Source organism: Podarcis bocagei (assembly GCF_964188305.1).
Source record: "Podarcis bocagei genome assembly, chromosome: 1".
NCBI lineage: Eukaryota > Metazoa > Chordata > Lepidosauria > Squamata > Lacertidae > Podarcis > Podarcis bocagei.
Window position 1 is genome coordinate 66,568,011 of NC_138125.1, and position 22,160 is coordinate 66,590,170.

Here is a 22,160-nt window from a genome sequence, read left to right on the forward strand (position 1 = left end):
CTTTTGGAACATGAATACTTCCCCACTGATACCACAAGCACTGACATGATTTTAGTATCACCCTACAGGACAACAGTAACAGCTACTTTATGATTTCTATGATTTATTCCTAATATTGACAGCTTTTCTATATTTCAGAAAACAACAGTGCCACCTATTGCTTGAATGAGTAAATGCATTTGTTTTTATACAGCCAATTTCATATGGATACTGTTTCCTGCTTCTGTCCTCTTTCCTTAGGACTGTACACAGACAATAGTTTTTCAGGTTCTTGATAGTGGGAGGGGCTCTTTTTAAAGTGGATTATCGTGGCCTCCAGTAAGCCTTGAATGGATGTTGGTTTATTTTAAAAGACGATGCCCTTAAGAATAAGTAATTAAAATGAGAGGAAATGAACTCCAGGTGAAGTTAAGCACTTTTAAGGTCCATCAAGCTAGATTCCAATGTATGTGAGTGCATACATGGAATTGGACTTTCCAGCCACTTTCTCCTTGCTGCAGCCCATATGTCCTTCATCAAGCTGCTCCCGAGAGTCAGGGAATCCTCAGGAATGACATGGGATGTGACATAGATGACTGCAATTGGGAGGGTTGTAATGACAGACTTCTTCTAATGCAAGCAAGAGCCCCTCTGGATCTAATCTATTGATTTTAAGTCTATTTCCTGTAACTTGAGCCCATCAGATCAAGTCCTGCTCTCTTCGGCAGAAGAAAACCAAATCTTTGACCTCTTCTATGTAAAAGCCCATCAGGCCGCTGAAGAATGGTATCACCGCCTCCCATCACAACCTCATTTTTTTCTTTTCCAAACTTAAATACAGCCAGTTCTTCCAACCTTTACTCATATGATGTTTTCCATATCTTTGAAAATCTTTGTTGTTCTCTGAACTGTTCCAGTTTGTGAATAACCTTCATAAAGTGAAGCACCCAGAATTGGACACAGAACTTCAAAACTTAAAATAGTTCTATTACTTTGGGTGATTTGGAAATTATTGGTTGGATCCAGACTTAGCCTTCAAGAAACAAAAGGTTTTTTCTTTCCACAGACTGATGTTCAGCTGCAGCCTTTCCAAAAACCTTTGCAATTTATTAACCCCCCCCCCCCATGCTATACTTGTGCATTTGGCTGTTGTTGATTTTTCTTCACCTAAAAGCAGAACTTTGCATTTTTCTCCAGTTAAACTTCATTTTGTTAATTTTGGGTAAGTGTCCTATTCCAGCAAAGCCATTTTGAATTTTATTCCTATTTCTGAAGGGTTCAACTTTTTATCATTTGCAGATTTGAGAATCATAGAATCATAGAGTTGGAATAGACCACAAGGGCCATCGAGTCCAACCCCCTGCCAAGCAGGAAACACCATCAGAGCACTCCTGACATATGGTTGTCAAGCCTCTGCTTAAAGACCTCCAAAGACCTCTCCTTAAAGACTCCACCACACTCCTTGGCAGCAAATTCCACTGTCAAACAGCTCTTACTGTCAGGAAGTTCTTCCTAATGTTTAGGTGGAATCTTCTTTCTTGTAGTTTGGATCCATTGCTCCGTGTCCGCTTCTCTGCAGCTGCAGAAAACAACCTTTCTCCTTCCTCTATATGACAGCCTTTTATATATTTGAACATGGCTATCATATCACCCCTTAACCTCCTCTTCTCCAGGCCAAACATGCCCAGCTCCCTTAGCCGTTCCTCATAAGGCATCGTTTCCAGACCTTTGACCATTTTGGTTGCCCTCCTCTGGACACGTTCCAGTTTGTCAGTGTCCTTCTTGAACTGTGGTGCCCAGAACTGGACACAGTGCTCCAGGTGAGGTCTGACCAGAGCAGAATACAGTGGCACTATTACTTCCCTTGATCTAGATGCTATACTCCTATTGATGCAGCCCAGAATTGCATTGGCTTTTTTAGCTGCCGCGTCACACTGTTGGCTCATGTCAAGTTTGTGGTCAACCAAGACTCCTAGATCCTTTTCACATGTACTGCTCTCAAGCCAGGTGTCCCCCATCTTGTATTTGTGCCTCTCATTTTTTTTGCCCAAGTGCAATACTTTACATTTCTCCCTGTTAAAGTTCATCTTGTTTGTTTTGGCCCAGTTCTCTAATCTGTCAAGGTCGTTTTGAAGTGTGATCCTGTCCTCTGGGGTGTTAGCCACCCCTCCCAGTTTGGTGTCATCTGAAAATTTGATCAGGATGCCCTTGAGTCCATCATCCAAGTTGTTGATAAAGACGTTGAATGAGACCGGGCCCAAGACAGAACCCTGCGGCACCCCACTAGTCACTCTTCTCCAGGATGAAGAGGAACCATTGATGAGCACCCTTTGGGTTCGGTCAGTCAGCCAGTTACAAATCCACTGAGTGGTAGCATAGTCAAGACCGCATTTTACCAGCTTCTTTACAAGAATATCATGGGGCACCTTGTCAAATGCCTTGCTGAAATCAAGGTAGGCTACATCCACTGCGTTCCCTTCATCTACCAGGCTTGTAATTCTGTCAAAAAATGAGATCAGGTTAGTCTGACATGACTTATTTTTCAGAAATCCATGCTGACTATTGGTGATCACAGCATTCCTTTCTAGGTGCTCACAGACTGTTTGCTTAATGATCTGCTCCAGAATCTTCCCTGGTATTGATGTCAGACTGACTGGGCGATAATTATTTGGGTCCTCTTTTTTCCCCTTTTTGAAAATAGGGACAACATTTGCCCTCCTTCCAGTCTGCCGGGACTTCGCCTGTTCTCCAGGAATTCTCAAAGATGACTGCCAGTGGTTCTGAGATCACATCTGCCAGTTCTTTTAATACTCTTGGATGCAGTTCGTCTGGCCCTGGAGACTTGAATACATCTAAACTAGCCTAGTATTCCTGTACTATCTCCTTAGTTATTCTGGGCTGTGTTTCCTCTGCTGAATCATTTGCTCCAAATTCTTCAGGTCGGGCATTGTTTTCTTTGTCGGAGAAGACTGAGGCAAAGAAGGCATTGAGGAGTTCAGCTCTTTCTGTGTCCCCTGTTTGCATTTCACCATCTTCTCCTCTGAGTGACCCCACTGTTTCTTTGTTCTTCCTTTTGCTACGGACATACCCATAAAAGCCTTTTTTGTTGCTTTTAACCTCTCTAGCAAGCCTGAGTTCATTCTGTGCTTTAGCTTTTCTGACTTTGTGTCTACATGTGCTGGCTATTTGTTTGAATTCCTCTTTGGTGCTTTCCCCCCTTTTCCATTTTTGGTACACATCCTTTTTTAATCTTAACTCAGTTAAAAGTTCTTTAGATAGCCACCCTGGCTTCTTTAGGCACCTTCCATGTTTCCGTCTCATTGGTATTGCCTGAAGTTGTGCTTTTACTATCTCCCTCTTAACAAACTCCCAGCCATCATGAACTCCCTTTCCTTTTAGTATTACTGTCCATGGGATCTCACCCAGCACTTCCCTAAGTTTTATGAAGTCGGCTTTCTTAAAGTCAAGAAATTGAGTCCTAGTATGCTTGGCTGCTCCTTTCCGCTGTATAGTAAACTTCAGAAGAGCATGATCACTCGCACCTAAAGATCCTTCCACTTCTACCCCACTAACCAGGTCATCAACATTGGTTAGGACCAGATCTAAAATGGCTGTTCCTCGTGTTGCTTCTCCCACTTTCTGGACAATGAAGTTGTCTGCAAGGCCAATGAGGAATCTGTTTGACCTTATGCTCTTGGCTGAGTTTGACATCCAACAAATATCCGGGTAATTGAAGTCCCCCATTACTACTATCTCCCTTCCTTTTGCATGCTTGGCCATCTGTTCCAGGAAGGCATCATCTATGTCCTCCGTTTGGCTTGGGGATCTATAGTAAACTCCCACAATCAGGTCTCTGTTATTCTTCTCTCCCTTAATTTTGACCCAAATGCTCTCACTTTGGCTTTGAGGTTCTAAATCTTGGATCTCTTCACAGGTATACACATCCCTGACATATAACGCTACCCCTCCTCCTTTCTTGTCTGGTCTGTTTCTCTGAAATAGATTGTATCCCTCCATTATTACATTCCAATCGTGGGACTTATCCCACCAGGTTTCAGTGATGCCTATTATGTCATATTTAATATGCTGTACCAAGAGCTCAAGCTCATCTTGTTTATTTCCCATGCTTTGCGCATTAGTGTACAGACATTGAAGTCCATTAATCATTCCCCCGTGTCTCTTATTTAAGGATTTTTTCCTCCCACCACTAGGTCTGCGTGCTGTTTGCTCCATTTGGTCTATGACATTTGGATGATCATCTTCATCAATTGATAGACTCCTACCTTCAGGAGCACTGTCTCCCTCCCCCACATTAGTCAGTTTAAAGCCCTCCTGATGAGGTTTCTGAGATTTTTGGCAAAAACATTCCTCCCAACCGTTGTCAGGTGCAGCCCATCGCTTGCCAGAAGTCCATCTTCAAGAAACTGCAGTCCATGATCTAAGAATCCAAACCGTTCCTGTTTACACCATTTGCGAAGCCAGCTGTTCACTTCCACTATTTTTCCCTCTCTCCCTGGGAGAAGGATTTCCTGTGCCATTTTATCTAAGTTAACTATCTGTCTATCTATCTATCTATCTATCTATCTATCTATCTATCTATCTTGTTCCCCATTCATCATCCTAAGTAGGAGAAACAATTAAAATGTCTTCAAATTGTAAGCAGAAAAGAATATTATTAATTAAATTCATATACGGCCCTCCATCCGAAGAATACATAAAAAACTAAATGGAAATTATTCCTGCCCTAATAGCTGCATCCTAAACATTCCACAAATGAATTTTTTTGTTTTGGATTACCTACTGTGTTTTATCATTTAGGATTACTTACAGATATTCATCCACATTGTATTCTACTTTTTCAGTAGCTTCTTTTTCTTGCAGCTCTTCTACAACCTTCTTCTCTTCAAATTCTACTGTAGCTCTTTCAACAGATAGTTTCGCCCCAGCAACAATGTCATTCTTGACTTCTAAAGCAAGATCTAGAGAAATGTATGCAAGAATGCTTGGCCTTAATTAAGTTACAGAAGAGGTTTCTTATTTACGATGAAAATTCTTACAAGGCAGCTGTTGTTGCATAAAGGAATACTTTCCTTTGATTTTTGGGAATATCATTTGTAATTAAACCTAAAAGGAATGCCTCCGGTTTTTTACAGAAAGATATTTTAAACATCTTTTTGAGTTCTTGATAGATTTCATTCCAGAATTGTTTAATAGGTCGGCATTCCCACCACATGTGAAACATTGTTCCTATTTCTTTTTTACATCTCCAACAGGTATTTGATTTTAATTTGTAAATTTTAGCCAATTTTACCGGAGTTAAGTACCATTGGTATACCATTTTCATAAAATTTTCTCTTACTGTATAACATGCTGTGAATTTAATATCTTTCCATAATTTCTCCCATTGTTCCAGCCGAATTACATATCCTATATCACATGCCCATTTAATCATAACTTCTTTTACTTCTTCATCCTTTAATTCCCATTCTAATAATAAATTATACATTTTAGATATATTCTTTTTTGAGTTTTGTAATAATACTTTTTGTAATTTTGATTCTTCTTTTTCAAATCCAATTACTTTATCCTGGTTGAATATTTGTGCAATTTGGTGATATTGTAGCCATGTGGTACAGTATTGGGTCACCTCTTCATATGGTCTTAGTTTTAATTGGCCCTGTTTTTCCTTTAGGAGCTGCTGGTATGTTGCCATTCTTCCTATAGTATTTTTCTTTTTAACCGAAATTACTTCTAGCGGTGAGACCCACCATGGGGTTTTCGGTTCTAACAACCTTCTATGTCTCACCCAGACCTTGTATAATGCATTTCTAATTACGTGGCTTAGAAATTCTTTATGTACTGCCACTTTGTTATAAATTAGATAGGCATGCCAACCATATCTGTTGTTCCATCCCTCCAAATCCAAAATGTCACTGTTATCCAATTTGATCCAATCCTTGATCCAAGTAAAGCATGCCGCATTGTAATATAGTCTCAGGTCTGGGAGTCCAAAACTTCCCCGCTCTTTTATGTCGGTTAATAATTTATGTTTGATCCGTGACTTTTTGCCTTGCCATATAAACTTAGTTAGGTCCGTTTTCCATTTTTTAAAACAATCATCTTTACCTATTATAGGAATCATTTGGAAAAGGAACAGAAGTTTTGGTAAGATATTCATTTTAATAGCCGAAATTCTACCCCAGAGTGTTAAATTCAATCCTGTCCAAGTTTCCATTTCTCTTTTTGTTTCTTCCCATTTGTTTTATAATTATCTTCAAACAAATTTATATTTTTCATTGTTATTTGTATTCCTAAATATTTCACTTTTTTTACAATTTGTAATCCAAATTTTTCTACCAGGTCCTTTTTCTCTTCATCTCCCATGTTTTTTACCATTAGTTTTGTTTTTTCTTTATTCAAAGCAAAACCTGATACCCTTCCAAAGTTTCCCATTTTTTCTAGAGCCTCTGCTATGCTTTCCTTTGGATTTTCCACCATTAAGACTAGATCATCTGCAAATGCCCTTATTTTGTATATTTTCTCTCCTAGGGATATTCCATTTATTTCTTGATCCAATCTGATTTCATGATTTAATATTTCCAAAACCAAAATGAATAATAAAGGTGAGAGTGGGCACCCTTGTCTGGTGCCCTTCTGTATTTTAAAATAATCAGTCGTGTCATTATTTATTATTATATTTGCTTCTTGTTGTTCATAAATTGTTTTTAGCCCTCTTGTAATTTGGTTTCCCATGTCCATCTGGTCTAATAATATTTTTAGAAATTTCCATGATACTTTGTCAAACGCCTTTTCCGCATCCACGAAAACAAAGGCTACCCTCTTACTCGGTTTCATATCTAAATATTCGATCATATCAATCACTGTTCTTATATTATCACTCATTTTCCTGCCTGGCAAGAACCCTGCCTGCTCTTTATTTATACAATCCTGCAAAACTGTCTTTAATCTTGTTGCCAATATTTGTGCATAGATCTTGTAATCATTATTTAGTAATGATATTGGTCTATAATTGGTTGTAAACTTAAGCTTATAGCAAAAAAACTGGAAAGGGAGAAAAATTCCATCAGTGAAAGATTGGCAAATTAAATTTTGTGAATACATAAATCTGGCAAGACTCACAGCATACATAAGAGGACAATCGGACCAGAAATTATTAAAAGAATGGGGTTGTGCTAAAGAGTATATGAAAAAACATTGTTCTGGAGTAAGTATATTGGTATGTAATGAATGATGCTTTACAGGGTTAAAGAAAAAGAAAAATGGTGTTAAAAAAAAGTACAAAGGTACAAAGGTGGAAGTAATCTAATTAGACACAACAATATAGTAAGAGTAAATTTTTTGAGGTCTTAGAACAAAGGAAGGAAGTCAATACGTGTTTATGTACGTAATGATATGGTTTTTTTCTGTAGATGTGTGCTTTTTCGTTTATGTTTAGTTTAGTTTTGTTTCCTTTGTGTGTTTTTTTCTTTTCCTTTTTTTGTATGTTCCTTTTTTTGTATAGTATTATTTTGGATTCAATGTTTGTAATTTTTGTTATGATTCTGCATTGAAAATAAAAAAATTAAAAAGAAAGAAAGAAAATTATTACAAGGTGAGCTCTAGTGTTCATGATTATGGAGGTCCATGAAGACAGATTTCCAGCATAGTCTCTTCAGCAGAGAATGACTAAACACAATGCTTTACCTCCATATGTACTCCTATTTCTTTTTGTTATTATGCTGCAAACGTGGTTTGAATTCTCCAAACCAATTCAGCATCCTACGCCTGGCATATAGGACAAAGTCACTATGCTCTGCCCTTTGTAATTTTAGTCCCCCCATTCATTCAGAAGTACTAGCTGTAAGAACGGCATCAGCTATGCCAGCTTCAGAATACAGCTGATATTACACACTTCATGACAGTTTCCAAACTGGAACTTTGTAGTTATGTGCTATCATATACAAGCTGGACTGAGCCGAAGGGGGAATTCTTCTACTGTCAGGTACAAAACCCATTGTTTTGGGAACAGTAACATAACAGTAAATTTAAAAAATGTGGTTATGAAATAACCACAGTGGGACTATTCCTGCCAAAGTTAAGCACTTTTGAGAGCCATTGGCTTCAATATTGCAAATTTAAACTTAACTAACAGAGCAATCAGCCACGACCACCTCAAACTTTTTCCAGGGATTGGATTGTGCTGAGACATATCTTCTTAGCTCTGCTGGCTGAGCTGACCTCCCACTGCTGACACAAGCATCACTCTGTTGGAACAAACATTCCCCTTCTGCCCACTGAATGTGCAGGTGAGCAGGAGGCCTACAGGTGCTATCTCCACCAACAGAATCCAGAGGAAAGCTTTTCCAAAGGTGGGAGACAGCAGTGCTGAGGCAGTCCCGGATCCTCTGGTTCTCAAGCTGGTCTCGCAGGCCTGATCTGGACCCTATAGCTGCACCAGCTTGGGTTTAGGCCAAATGGTCTGCTCGCCTCCCTACTCAGCTACCAAGAATAGAAGATGTGTGACTGGAATGTAATTGAAAATAATAAGATTTTGGAACACAGAAATAAAGAAAACCAGAAAGCCATCAAAACTAGCACATGGGGGCCCACTTTAATTAAATTATATAATTTGGTATTTGAAGGATTGGCATTAATAATTGTATTATAAATTGGCAATGTTATAATGAGGCTATTGGAATGTAATTGAAAACTAATAAAAATTTATCTACACATTATTTTTATTCACATATATTAAGTGTAAATTTTGCAAAAATAGCATAGACAGCAATCTGCTCACTTGTTGTGTTTCGCATGGCACAGTAGGCACGAATAGCAGTTATATCAGATGCTAAATTACTAAGCTGGAGGCGTTTCTTCTGCTGAGTCATAGTCCAGTATGGATTAATCCATTGCTCTCCACAGGAAACATAAATCTGTTCCAAAATAATAATAATTTATTATTATTATAATGTATTATTTGTACCCCATTCATCTGACTGGGCTGCACCAGACACTCTGGGTGGCCTCCAGCACACACAAAAACATAGTCAAACCTTAAACCTTAAAAAGCTTTCCCATACAGGGCTGCCTTCAGATATTTCCTAAATGTTACAGAATTACTCCTTAACATCTGATGGGAGGGCATTCCACAGGGTGGGCACCACTACCAAGAAGGCCCTCTGCCTGGTTCCCTGTAGCTTCATTTCGCACAGTTGTAAACCTTAGTTACAGGTTGTGGTTTATCTGGAGCAAGACAAACCACAAGCCTGGGTTTGGATGACAGCAAACCATGGCTTTGATCACAGCAGCAGGAGGACTGCTTTGTTCTTCCAGACGGACACAACTAAACAACAACAACAACAGATGGTTCAGCATAGCATTCCATGTGAACCACGTCAAAACCAAAATATTCTGGTACTTTGATTTTATTATTATTATTTAGAAAATGCTTTATGAGCTAGATTTGTATTTTAAACATTTTGTAGGCCGCTTTGTGAAGGACTTTTTAAAAAATGGAATATGAATTTCTTAAATAAAAACTCTTTAAAATAAAAAAACAACTATTACTATGGAAACTAAACAGCAACCAAAATCAATCAATCAATCAATCAATCAATCGTATTATGAAATCTTCAGCTGAGCTTACACTCTGAACAAAATTCCAGATATTTCTCAGTTTCTGCATTGGACTTACAGTACTATAAGCCAAAACATTTCAGGAGTTCCTGCTGCAAATACCTGAGGCTGGAGCATCTGCAGTTAGCAGAGTACAAAGGAAAGCTTCAGGAGAAAACAATAGCAACAATTTTACACCTTTAGCAAAGTGCAATGCAAATGTAACAAAGAAAAATGGAATTCTGTATTTGAATAAAAATGGTTCCTATTTAAATACATTTTTTTAAAAAAATGAAGCTAAATAATTAAGGCCCTTTAAAACCACCATACTTGGCAACAAAATCAGAGAAATAGATTACATAGAAAATTAGTAATTAATTCTCCTCAGCTTCTTTAAGGTTTATACCCAATGAATATTGCTGAACTTGGGAAGTATAATATGGTTCTTTTATTACATAATAAAATTTAAACACCAATCTCTAGGATAAAAAGGAAATAGTGACTCAATAAATATTAAAATAAAATGAGCCACACTTTTAGCATTGTCAATAGTTCACTAAAATGGCAAGTAGCTCTTTTGCCTTCAGTGTTGAAATAAATGTCTGTTGAAGACAAGAAGAACTTTTGGTTCATCTGGACACGTGATTAGATTATTATCCCACATTACCAGAAGGGAGAAAATAGGATTTTTCTTGCCATGCATGTCCTATTCTGGGGAAAGTAAGGAGGGTATTTAAAGTCCTTATTAACGAACTATATATACTACCAGCTCACAGTGTGGCTTCCTAAAATTGTTTTTTCATAGAGCTCAGGAGTCGGGATGAACAAATCTGTCAGTTTCTCATTTTTACCACCGTAAATTCAGTTTACATTTCTGCAGCGATTTGCTGTTTTAAAAAAGTCCTCATGAAAACCCACCAGTATTTTAATGTGAATTTCTCCTCATTAAACACCTTTTTGTATGCAGTTCTGACAAATATACACATTTCTGCAAGCCACTTCCCCTAATACAATGCATTTTTGTGTGCTAGAGGCTCTCTTTGTTCCTTTCCCAAAGACTTTATTAGAGAAAAAGGTGACTAGGTTGACCCTGGCCAGAGGGCTAAGGTTCTAGTAGAGCAGAGGTGGTTAACCTTTTTATACCCACCACCCACTAATGCATCTTTCTTGATGGTAAAATTTCCTTACCGCCGACCAGTGCTTGATGGAAGGAGGATTCAGCTTGTGCCATACTGCCCACCTAGAATCCTGAAACGCCCACTAGTGGGTGGTAGAGACTGGGTTGACAACCCCTGCCCTAGCGGGGTGCTGCACAGCTTATTCAGTAAGCAGTGCAGAGGTTTCTGCAGCCATTGCGGGTGGGGTGCTTCTTGAAGAAATCTGTACAGCAGCTACTTGGGTGTTGGTGCATACTTTCACACACAGTTAAAAGTGAACATCCTTGCCTCAGCTGATGTGGCTTTGGCTGGAGAGAGTTGGCCGCAGAGAGTTATTCATTGGTAGAACACCCTATACACCTGAGAACCCATTCACTAGGCTACTGTTTTCTATATAACAGTAGACTGTCTTCCTTGCTCTTGCAGACAAAACAAGAGTTTCTTGCCACAGATGTCCTGGTCTGGGGGGAGTAAATAGGGTGTTCTTTGGTTCTTTCTGCTAGACAACGTCATATGTAAAGTATACAAAGGTTTGCGAGATTGAAGCGCTGTTGGTTTATGTAGTCTCAACGGATTTCTTTTTCCCAGGGTTGGCATTGTTTGTTTCATTGATGGTTAGTTACCAATTTAGCTTTTAAGGAAGGATTTGCTGCTCTTTCCAGTTCCGTCTGCCCAGTCTGCTCTGGGAACCCCTCCTGACAAGCTGGAGGGAATGATCCTAAATTACAGTGGTACCTCGGGTTAAGTACTTAATTCGTTCCAGAGGTCCATTCTTAACCTGGAATTGTTCTTAACCTGAAGCACCACTTTAGCTAATGGGGCCTCCTGCTGCTGCCACGCCGCCAGAGCACGATTTCTGTTCTCATCCTGAAGCAAAGTTCTTAACCTGAAGCACTATTTCTGGGTTAGCGGAGTCTGTAACCTGAAGCGTATGTAACCTGAAGTGTATGTAACCCGAGGTACCACTGTATTCTAAATCCCACCCTTGTTATCCCAGAGAAGTCAGGATTCTCTGTTATTTCTTTTGCCCTGTATCCTGAGCAAAATGCCAAACTCAAATTAAGCCCATTTTCAGTTTTATATTCTCTTTCATTTTCCAGATTTCAAACTTTGTTTCCAAAGTCTGTTTTCCCATTGCAAGAGTTCTTTCTTTGGGTTTAACTCAATGCCAAAAGGGTATTTTATTCCTCCTATCACTAATTGCAATATTCATGGGGCATAACACAACCATAGCTCCAAGCAGTGTTTGGAACGCTACGAGTAGGATGTGATTCATCATTATCTGCTCATTTTATAGGAACAATGCTTTCTGAAGAAGTACTAATGCCTCCGATTTCATTTTCATTTTTTTCTTACCAGCTGATCTCTCTCCAAGTCTTCCAAAAGACAGATTTCGACCCCCTTTTCAGTGAACAGTCTTCTGGCAGCAAAAGGCAAATTCAATGCCATGGTGCACCTTTTTAAATAAGGAAAACGTGTATACAGTATATGGCTCTGTTTGCATTAAGTTTTCAACACTTGAAGGGATTGAAGTGGCACATTACAAACAGGGCAACTGTACTCTTCATTAGAAATATCAATTAACCCAGCACTGCTGTAACCTGAAGTGTAGTTTATCCTGTTGATGGCTTAGGAGTCGTAAGTCCAAGCATCACAGGGGAGTATTTATGAAGTAAAGCGAAAATGGTTCCAGATTTGGAAATAACTAATCCTGTCTACAGGGAGCAATTTCAAGACTGGTGATTCCTCAGCTGTACAGAATGGCAGCACAGCATCTCTGCAGAATGACAAAGACAGTGAGTGCTCTTCCACAGCCACACCAGGCTGATGTAGTTTTATTGGTGAGCACTAGATTCCTCGCTTTATAATTCCTGCTTTTAAAACCCAATGGTTGCGTTTGAGGGTGGTATTTTATGGCAAATATTATTACTGTCTGAATTTTGTATGGTTATTTTATTGTGAGCTGATATGATCAAAGGGGAAGGCTAAGTAACAAATAAAAAAGAGCAATAATTAGGAACCTGGCAAGCAGAAGGAAGGTATAAGGTGAGTGAACAATTTCACAGCAATGAAGGAAAGTTTCAGTATGCTTCCTGCATATTCAAGGGAAGCATGAATGCCTTTCAAGCCCCTTTGCCTACAAAACATGCCTCTCTAAATGTGTCATGTGCACTGAAAAAGTTATAAGCTACCGTTGTTGACATCCATCTGTCTCTGGAGACAATGGAGGAGTGGGCCTTTGGGGTGAAGTCAAATGGTTGGAGAGTTACAAGCTTGGATAGCCTAGTGTAGGCAACTCCTAGCCTCCACTCCTAGCCTTGACAGATCAGCAGCCAACCTAGTGCCAGATATTGCTAGCCTACAACTCCCATATCCAGGATGTTCTCAATAGCATCACCACAATTCTGGAGTGTCCTTCCCTAACAGATCTGGCTGTCACTGACCCTGACGGGTTTCTTGCACCAGTTTAAATGCATCTGTTTACTCAGGCCTTTGGTTAAACTAGTTATGAGGCTGGCAGCCTGCCTTTGCTGACCATGTTAATTGTTGTATGTAATGCAGTTTGTGATACCAGTTTTACTATAGACTATATATTCAATGGGACGCAGGTGGCAATGTGGGTTAAACCACAGAGCCTAGGACTTGCCGATCAGAAGGTTGGTGGTTCGAATCCCTGCGATGGGGTGAGCTCCCGTTGCTTGGTCCCTGCTCTTGCCAACCTAGCAGTTCGAAAGCATGTCAAAGTACAAGTAGATAAATAGGTACCGCTTGGGCGGGAAGGTAAACGGTGTTTCCGTGCGTTGGTCTGGTTCGCCTAAGTGGCTTAGTCATACGGGCCACACGGCCTGGAAGCTGTACGCTAGCTCCCTCGGCCAATAAAGCGAGATGAGCGCCACAACCCCAGAGTCGGCCACGACTGGACCTAATGGTCAGGGGTCCCTTTACCTTTTTATATATTCAATATTGTATTTAATTCCCTTTAGGATGTGAACGACCTTGGGATGACGGCATATTCCTGATATACAGCTATACTAATAAATAAAGAAATCACCAGCCCTGCTGACCTGGAGCCCGACAGCATCTAGAGAGCATTGAGTTGGCTATATGCCTTAGCACACGAGTGTTTACATATCTAAGTTGGGGGGAAATAAAGATTGTGATGTGGGTTTACTTACCGTTCCAAAAAATGCTGGAATTCTTTTCGGTGTATTTTCTTTTCTGAATCAGCATCATCGTGTGCCTTCGGGACTCTCTTCACTTTCTGTTTCCTTTCTGGGTCAACATTCCTAGAGGAAATTAAAGCATGTTGTTTGAATGATTTTTCTAACCAAAACAACTTCCAAGAGAGTAAAAAGATCCTGCTTTGTAGTTTGCAGTGCAAGTCTGGAAAAACATGAAACACAGCTACACAATCTCAACGCAACCTTTTGATGTTTGCCATCTCCGGCTCCTTTGGGAAGGAAAGGAAAGAAATTAATTAATTAAACAAACAAACAAAATATTCATTCTTCACTCCACATCTTATTCTTGGTGGCATCAATGTTCAAAGCCATGACACTAGCTTGGTCATTATAAGGCACACTGATGCTACAATGCTACAAGTTATTTTCCCTTTCACATGGGGGAAATACACAGCACCACATATATACATTTATTTGTACTTCTTAAAGTACCCGAATCCTTCCTAACCTACTTCATATGTGTAAATTTTCTACATTTTCATAAAGGAAATGTGCAGAAACTACACAAGGTTGAAATGAAATGCCCTCCAAAATTTAGCACCCTATTTGGAGTGGGTGTGGGGAAAACCTTTTGAAATTGGTTTTCCAGGGTTTGCTCATCCCAGTAGCAAACACCAATTCCCCTGCCTTTTTTTATTGTAAAAAATGAAGGTTTATTGCCAGCTGTGATAGCAGAGCTAGCAGCAAAAGCAAGAGCCCTTCTTCACAGCTACTAGCTTGGCTGCCATCGCCACCCTTGCTCACTTGACACAACACCATTCCAGTAACATTTGGGGATGAAAAATGGTGGCACCAATTGGGAAGAACTGCTGCATCTACCACCATGGACCACAGCAAAACAACAATGTTTCCCAGTTAACAAAAAACTTCACTGACACTTGCTGCCTAAATAGACATCCTACCACCACCACCAAAACCATCTGAAAAATGTATACACAATGATTGCATATACTGGTACATCTATATCAATAGCTGGAATCTGTAGAACCGCACAATTCACCCTTCATGGTCAATAGGACAGCTGTTCTCCATGCCATTTGGCAATCTGATTTTTTTTAAAAAGGAACTTTCAAAACACTTCATGATATGTCATGGTCAGTTGTTGAAAGGAAATACAACACCCCACTGGGCATGTCTAAAGACACTGAGTATGCCTGAAGTTTTTCTTGGGATGCTACTGTGCTTACATGAAATAAATGTGATATGTATATCACTTTTACATCAAGCTATATGGAATTTATATCCTATGTCCTACACCTTTGAAACCTCCAGTGGAACAGGGATCAGAAAATATTTGTGTTCCAATTCTCTCCTTCCAACATGAGATCAAACTGACAAACAGTGGAGAAGTGGCAGCAATAACATCAGCCTTATCCTATAATTGACTGCGACTGCACCTACAGTGGGGCTAAATTCCTAAAGTCTGATTATGGCCTCATTCTGGCATCAGGCACATACCTGTATTAAGCCCAGCTCTTCGTTGCATCAGCCACGGGGATCACAACCCACACCCCAACCCCAACTCTCTTAAATGACCTAATATGAAAATTCAACAACTTCATAAAAGCTAGTTTGGTTTGAGGAACTTCAGATCTAGAGGAAGAACTTTTTAAAAAGCTGATACCATTCATTAAATTTCTCTGTAAAAAGATCTGAACAATTTTAAGAACAGCATATTCACATTTTAGATCTGGCAGAGGGAGAACTAATTATGAGATGTATGCGTCAAAGATTTCAATTTCAGGCTTGACTTTACTTTGAAGATTATTTTTTTAACTTTATCATTTTTGCAGGCAGCTCAGTGGACAGCCGATCTGAATGCTACTCATTGTTCAGTGATGTATGAAGTGTATTTAATCAATCTGAAAAAGTAATATTAAACCATTATCAAAAAGTATCAGATGTTCTAAAAACCTTAAAAGAAAGGTCAAAAGGTGACATCTCTGCTAACAATGTGAGAAACGATGTATTTAACTTATTCTTTACATCAAAGCTTTTCACTGCTATATGAATATTCAAAGTCCTGTTATATAAAATTAACATATAAAATCTGCTCTTTCCAAGCATAATGTTCACTGTTTTCAAGCGGTTTATCCAAATAGATATAATTTATATTCACAGATATGTTGCATCCAACAAATATGGAAACAGCTTCAAGTGAAACTCTATGGGAATTATTGCGCAGAAAGGCAAGCTATGTGTCCATAAAAGTTCTTTACAACCTTGTAATCTGCTAGGGACGTGATTCTAAATTATTGCTGTAATTTATATACTTCAGGCTGTCTCCAGTTGTCTTCCTTCCATTTTTTTACATATTGAAAACAGAAAAATGTGCTACCATTAGCATGTTACCATTGCAAGACCTACTGGAAGGCACATCCCCATCATTACCACAAGAATTGGATTACCTAGTGCACATCTAGCCTTAATGCACACCAGACATTTAAAACTCATCTTGTCCCTTGCCAAAATGAAAAGTGTAGTTTGCCTAAGGGTGCTAGGAATGGTAACGTTGTGAGGGGCAAATTGCATTTCCCAGGATTATGAGAGAGGAAAATGTGCTTTAAGTATGTGGTGGCCTTAACCCCTATCTGTTGGGATCTACACACTCCATTCTTAATCCAGTGTGATGTAGGCAGACAGCAACCTGTTGCTAATATGGGTACATATCCAATAAGGATACAAGTAATGTGTAAGATTGTGATTCAACACTCAGATCTTCCCTACTTGATCAGAGCAACTGCAGACAAGTTTCTTCAGTAATCCTGGCGATGCATTTGTGTATGTACAGTGGTACCTCGGGTTACATACGCTTCAGGTTACAGACTCCGCTAACCCAGAAATAGTACCTCGGGTTAGGAACTTTGCTTCAGGATGAGAACAGAAATCGTGCTCTGGCAGCGCAGCGGCAGCAGGAGGCCCCATTAGCTAAAGTGGTACCTCAGGTTAAGAACAGTTTCAAGTTAAGAACAGACCTCCAGAACGAATTAAGTACTTAACCTGAGCTACCACTGTATGTTTATATGTATGTATGTATGTATGTATGTATGTATGTATATTATGCCCTTACACAAAACATTAGGGTGATATACAACAATATAAAAACATTTAAAACTATATGACACAGTCATTAAAAGGGTTACATTATTAAAGTGGCAGGACCATGGCAAGAGGATAATATTCACCCTACCTACTTCCAGATTGCTCCTCTCTTCCCATTTGAAGCAAAGTCCAAGTTCTGTGTACGCCTTGCTGTGTGTGTGTCAGGCTGATGGCCACATGAGGCAGTTGATTGCCACAGAGGCCTGAACTGGACCCAAGGCATCTTCAGTGTAGATGCTGAAACCGCCTGGCACAACTGTCCTGGGTTCTTCTAACACCATGTTTGGAGATCATTTTGGCCAGCTTGGCTGAGGCGGCTGTTGGGCAGCAGAGCTGATAGTACACCAACAGCATCCCTAGCTTGTCTCTTTGTCCTAGCACCAGATTTAGACCCTTACATTCTGTTCCAAGGAGAGGTTTCCCGGTGATGGAGCGTGAACTCCTGTGGACCACAGCAACTCCCTCAACCCACCCCTCCAGTCTGGCTTGGCATTGCACCAAATGCTTAGTTGGGCAGAGATGGGTTATGTCTGGCTCTCCTTGCTCCCTCACCCAGGTCTGCCTGCTCATTCACAACTAAATCATGGATTATCATTTAACAATATCACCACCAGACCTTTAGGCACAGAGGTAGAGCACCCAGTGTATCAAGCATAGATTGAGGCTTGGTGAGGGGGACAGGATGTAAGCACCTGTAATCCTCTCTTTGGGATTCCCTCCTTCAGCTATGCCTGTTCCTCTCCTCAATCATAGAGATAGGCTTGCCAGGCACCTTCTGCCTGAAATCCACTCACTTGAAGATGGTCACAGGTGCTCAGGCAAACAAAGAACCCAGTCACAGACCTATTATTGCCAGTACACACTAAAAGGGCACCTCACAGCAATCACTCTCCAGCTGAACTTCTTTCACAGGCATTTTCCATCCCATCTTCCACCTGGGACACTGCAAACATAAAACGTCCCTTCCTCCCACCCAAGGAATGCCAACTCCCAGGGTCCCAATGGTCTCCTATGTAAGGCCAAACAGCACATCTAAGTCTCATATAGCAATACAATGCAAACAATGCTCCGAGGAGGAGTAAAAAGGGTGGCACCCTCACCTCCAGTCTACCTCCAATGGGACAATTCCCTTTGGTGTGTTCCTCCAGGGTCACCCAAAGGGGCTGTCCTGTTGATGGCACCACTCCTAAATGCAAACTGCTCTCCTTTGATTGCGGAAGGGGCTGGCAATTAGCCAATGAGCAGGACAACTCCAGATATTAAAAAACCAAGCTTGCTCTTCCCAACTAGATGGGGGAAATAAAATAAAAACCCAACTGGCTTGCCAGTGGATAAAAAAGGGAATGGGTAAGCAATAGGGACTAATGGGCAAGCTTAGACTCTCTCCTCTCTTTCCAGCAATCACTCACTCACCAGGAGCCACAGAAGATCTCAACAGCATCCTCCTATATGATAATTCCATAGCATCTCCAAAGAAACAGGTGGGTGGGCCTTATGAGCTTATCCATGCTATCAAGTAGTGAGCTTGCAAGCTTGTTGTGGTAACGTACTAGTTGTAGTGGAAACGTGGCTGCCAAAATCTGCACAACTGCAGCTGTTAAAAAAGTGCCAGAATTTTTATGATGGCCTCGTAGCCAGTCTCCAAGTGGAGATAACAGTTCAGACCGCTGATGCATTCACATGAGCATGGCCCAGCGGCTTCATGCACTTTGAAATGTAACCACAGGGAGCCAAGTCAGTGTTCAGAGTGGATTTTCTTTACCACCACAAAGTAAAATAGATGGCTACTTCTGGAGGTTGGCAACTTTTCAAGTATAAAGTTGAAAGCAGTAATAGATTTGGAAATTACAAATTAAAAAAACTTTACTGTGCTCATTAGATTATGAAAATTAACTATCATTTTCTTACTGTTTTTTAGCCACAGTTGTACAGTCGGGTCCAAGAACAAAGATGGCTTTGCTTTTGTCCTGTTCTCCATTTTTCAAAACTCTGAGTCTCAGAGGCATATAGCTGTCTGACTTCTTACCAGTAGGTTTCTTCAAGGGAGGGCTGTTTGGAATCAGCAAGCCTTCAATGGGCCAGTCAAAAGCCTTTCCAAACATAAACAAAGCATTTATTCCATTTATAAGAATTGCAATGATATATATAAAAGCTAAGAGTGACCAAATAACTTCACACATACAGTATGTATGCCAATTCAGAATCTCCACATTGCAGCGCTAGGGAGTGGACTGACACTATGAGAATAAGGACTTGCTGGAGGCTGTTTATTTTAATTTTAAAGTATATAAGCTGGTCTTCAATCAAAGGTTGAAGGATTGAGATAGGAAGTAGGGAACTGAGGGATCAGTTAGATCGTAGGGGATCATTTTATGGAACACTGAAGGAAATCTTCACCCTAAACCATCTTATGGTACAATCCAAATCCTGAATCCACTGGGCTGGTTGTTTGCATCTATCTGTCTTGGGAGACAGTAGAGGAGTGTTCCTTTGGAGGTGAAGTCAAACTGTTGGAAGGTTACAGCGCCTGCTGTGACTGTAGAGACAGATATGGGAGAAACATGTTTTGTTGCAGCATCTGGTTGTGCTTGCAGATGCACCATGGAGTTTCTTTTGAGTTAGGATACAGCACATTCTCCCAGCCCCTGCTCTGGTGGAAGGGTGCCGAATCCAGTGGAAATCAATCAATCCAGCATTATTTACCTCAAGGGGGGGGGGAGAGATGGGTGGGGCATAGGTCAGGCTACTGAGAGCTTTTAGCCACTACTGCATGATTGGGCACAAGAGAATTGCTCTGCCCCTTGCACTGGCTTGATTAGATACTCCTACATGCACTGCAACCTTAATATTTAGAAGGGAATATTTTTTGTACATTCAAATTTGCTTAGACAGTTTAGTCAGTTGAGAACAAGAAAAAATACTGTGCATGGCTAACCATAAGCATTTACATCAGACCATGAATGTATGTAACAAATTAGTAGCAAAAGAAATGTTTTAGCATTGGTTTCCTGACATATGGAACTAAGCAGAGAAATCAGCAAAATGACACTTGTTAAAGTGAATTTAATGAAAAGAATTACGCACAATGGTGCGTATATTCTGGACAATCAGAAAAATAAGAGTTTGCTGGGGAGGAGAAAGGAGAGGGTTAGGTGTGAGGATTGATCACATTCATGCCTAGTGAAACTCTCTGGATTGTGATCTTAGTAATTATATATGTCATTTCTAATATGCAATGAACATCGTAAATGTTTTTCACACTATTAGTGTGTATCTGCAAGTGTATATTTTAAATGTAAGCATAAAGATATGCTTTTTAAGTGTACTCAAATAGCTATGCACATATCTGCACATGTGTGGGTTGCACTTTACCAAATTACCTGGTTTAGTTCTCCATTTGGAAGCACAGGCCACATATAGGTCAACTTATTCCACAAAGGATTGTCCACTTTTGACTGTTTCCACTGACCAGGCTTACTTGTTCCTCCATGTTTAATGGCCCACCTGTAACGGAACAAAAGGAGTCTATTTTCTTATCTGAAGTATCAGCAATGGTCTTCTTAACAAATACATTTCAGACTGGAAGCAATTATTGAGCAGGTAAATTATAGCTCCTTTGATTGGATTCTCTTAGATCTAGGATATTCCCAAGTTGATGTCATATTATCCAGGTTTGAGCCTGACATATATATATATAGAGAGAGAGGGTTTTTTTCCTCCCTCTGTTGGCTTTCATCTTCGTTACTCCTGCTTAGTTAATTTAATAGATACTGATTTGATTGTTTTTCTATTTTAGTCTTTTACAATGGATTTGGATTTTATTGCTAGTTGCTTCTTTTGATTCAGAAAGGCAGGATACATGAAATCCCAGTCCAGCTACATTTGGTCCATAACTATGAACGAGCTGGAATGAAACTGAAGGAAGTCTTGGGTTCCTTTGCTCCCTGTTCCTCCTGTTATTCCTCTATGCAGCTGGAAGGCATACCTATTGTCAGCATTCAGTTTCACTTCCACAAAATCTTAGTTTGTTATACAAATAAATAAATAAAACAGGTTAGTTTTTTTAAAAAGCCACTTTCACAGCCCATTGCTTCAAGTTGTCTTGTTTGAATTATATGATCAAGGAATGAAGCAGTTAGAAGGTTTCCTGAAAATGTACTGATTTTAGAGATGGGTGGCATGGCAGCAAAGTGTGAGATATGACCATAGGTAAAGGGACCCCTGACCATTAGGTCCAGTCGTGACCGACTCTGGGGTTGCGGCGCTCATCTCGCTTTATTGGCCAAGGGAGCTGGCGTACAGCTTCCAGGTCATGTGGCCAGCATGACTAAACCGCTTCTGGTGAACCAGAGCAGCACATGGAAATGCCGTTTACCTTCCCGTCGGAGCGGTACTTATTTTTCTACTTGCACTTTGACGTGCTTTCAAACTGCTAGGTTGGCAGGAGCAGGGACCGAGCAACGGGAGCTCACCCCATCGCGGGGATTCGAACTGCCGACCTTCTGATCAGCAAATCCTAGGCTCTGTGGTTTAACCCACAGCGCCACCCGCGTCCCTAGATATGACCATACTTAGTGCCATTTCTAATTTTCTTGATCATGCAGCGACACACAACACACACACACACACCATTCCTCCTCCTCCTCTCTCTCTGCCAAATGAGAGGAATGCTGTTGCTTTCATGTCCTTATCAGCTTCCTTCAGGCATATCACTGGCCACCATCGCATGGAGACAAGTGACTTGCCCTAAGCCACAGACTGAATACAAGGCAGAGGTGGGATATGAGACCCAACCACTCTTTTGATATTGGATTCGCTGCTGTAATGCAATGCACATTTCACAAACAAAACAATTTAATTTCCAAGCCAGAGCATTGCAAATTGATTCTCCTTGAATTAGTTTACCATCAATTCATTACCTCTCAGATCACACTCCAATTAACTCCTCTTCAATTAATCCCCAAAGGACTAATTTCCCCTCTGCCCTCCCAAAAAGAAGGGCGTTGAAACACACACACACACACACACACACACACACACACACACACACACACTTCATACCCAA

General features: G+C 40.3%; 1 protein-coding gene across 8 annotated transcripts in view; it reads right to left on the reverse strand.

Moving 5' to 3' along the window:
* DCDC1 (doublecortin domain containing 1) overlaps positions 1-22,160 on the reverse strand; it is a 271,410-nt gene that overhangs the window by 47,504 nt on the left and 201,746 nt on the right. For all 8 annotated transcript variants that reach the window (XR_014000680.1, XM_081163132.1, XM_081163133.1 and 5 more), the window contains exons 20-25: positions 20,476-20,599; positions 19,004-19,185; positions 13,928-14,038; positions 12,108-12,207; positions 8,777-8,912; positions 4,808-4,958 (exon numbers count right to left, since the gene is read on the reverse strand). Coding sequence is in view for 7 of the 8 variants with exons in the window: in XM_081163132.1 (XP_081019258.1) it covers positions 4,808-4,958; positions 8,777-8,912; positions 12,108-12,207; positions 13,928-14,038; positions 19,004-19,185; positions 20,476-20,599 (804 nt within the window). In the remaining variant the exon portion in view is untranslated. The remainder of the gene's footprint in view (positions 1-4,807; positions 4,959-8,776; positions 8,913-12,107; positions 12,208-13,927; positions 14,039-19,003; positions 19,186-20,475; positions 20,600-22,160) is intronic.